Here is a 1,754-nt window from a genome sequence, read left to right as displayed (position 1 = left end):
AACAAAGGAAAAAATAACCAACAGCATCTGTTGAAAAACATAATTTGGAGGACTGAGTACAAATCTCCAAGATATACTTGTTTACCATGAAGATGAGCAAATTGTGTATGAATGCACACTTAAACATTATTCATATTAAATTTTTAAATTCCTTGTTTGAAATACTGTAATTATAAACATAGTATGAATAGTTGAAAGATTTTTAGAGCTTTTCATGAATTATATTTGCCACATATTATTTTAGAACACATTTTTCATGTGACATTGTCCTACAATGTCACCATTTTTTGAAAGCAGAAAGAATAATTTCTTATTTTATTTTGAAAACTTAATTTAAATACATATTTTTAAAAATCTTCAGGGGTGAAAAGAAATCTTTAGTTTGATATGAAACAATGTTAAATAATTTAAATGATTTTTAATATTTGCCACATATTATTTTAGAACACATTTTTCATGTGACATTGTCCTACAATGTCACCATTTTTTGAAAGCAGAAAGAATAATTTCTTATTTTATTTTGAAAACTTAATTTAAATACATATTTTTAAAAATCTTCAGGGGTGAAAAGAAATCTTTAGTTTGATATGAAACAATGTTAAATAATTTAAATGATTTTTAGAAATCAGTGTTTCATGAATGGTGTAGTTAAATAGTTAGAGCCACTTGTCTTTTGATTCTAAAGAATTGAATGTCTGTGCAAAAATTTTAAGGACCAATTTGAAAATGTGTACACTTCTTAAATATTAAAGAAATAAATGGAAACTTTTCTTTTAAACATTAATGAAAATACATTACCCAAAAATTTGATGCTTAATGTATAGGAAGATAAAAAAGGATGCACACTAATGATATGCAGACCATGCAAGCATATATTTACCTTCACAAAATGGAGAGGATCCTTCAAACTGCAACTTTGCATTCAGTTTGCAGGTTAATATATCTTGTCCAACAAGGGTGAAACCAGGATGGCACTTGTACTTCGCAAAATCTCCTGAAAAAGTTATTGACAAAAAAGTTAAATCCCCAAAAAACCTCAGACAGAAGTACCAAAATCTCAGGTGGAAGATGAAATATATTAATAGTTTAGTTTAATTAGAAGTCAAGTGAAAACATAAGAAAGAAAAGGAGATAATATTTTTTCACCTATTTCAAAGTCATCATCTTCTGTAACCAAATCTGCATGTGGAACTGTGGGTGGAGGCTGGCACTTCTTCAGCTGATAAGCTGTAAATTTAAGTGAAAAAAAGATTAAATACTGGTGTGTTAAGAACTATTTTACAGAACATTCATTTCCTATTCAAACTTCCCAAATTACCAAAGCTGCACTGAACATCATGGTCTCTCAGTTACAACATTTTCCAAATTAAATGCCATGACATTACATACTATCTAAAAAAAAATTATTCTTTATCAGTATAGATAGTATACTACACTGCTTAGATAGTTATAGATCCATTGTAAGACTGGATGCAGTTCTGATGTTTATAAGGAGATTTCTGCAGCTACAAGGCTGCTGTTTCATGTGGCTGCCTTTGCACCATCTGATAGGGCTAATGGTTATAAATCACAGATTACTTACACTTCCTGGAAAATCTGTAATTACCTGTCACATACCTGGCATGTCATATTCATTCTTAATTTAAACATTCTTGGAGTTAATCTTTCTCAGGATACAGGTATATATATTCACTTCAAGAAGAAACAGCAGTAGTAGTAGTAGTAATAATAATAATAATAATAATAATAATTAA

The 1,754-nt window shown here is 28.8% G+C and overlaps 1 protein-coding gene across 1 annotated transcript in view; it reads right to left on the bottom strand.

Moving 5' to 3' along the window:
- CSMD1 (CUB and Sushi multiple domains 1) overlaps positions 1 to 1,754 on the bottom strand; it is a 1,345,565-nt gene that overhangs the window by 129,838 nt on the left and 1,213,973 nt on the right. The window contains 2 exon segments of the mRNA XM_019474454.1: positions 881 to 994; positions 1,147 to 1,227. Of these exon segments, the coding sequence (XP_019329999.1) occupies positions 881 to 994; positions 1,147 to 1,227 (195 nt within the window).

Source organism: Aptenodytes forsteri, unplaced genomic scaffold, assembly GCF_000699145.1.
Source record: "Aptenodytes forsteri isolate BGI_AS27 unplaced genomic scaffold, ASM69914v1 Scaffold100, whole genome shotgun sequence".
In the NCBI taxonomy this organism is placed as follows: domain Eukaryota; kingdom Metazoa; phylum Chordata; class Aves; order Sphenisciformes; family Spheniscidae; genus Aptenodytes; species Aptenodytes forsteri.
This window is presented reverse-complemented; position numbering and strand designations above follow the sequence as displayed.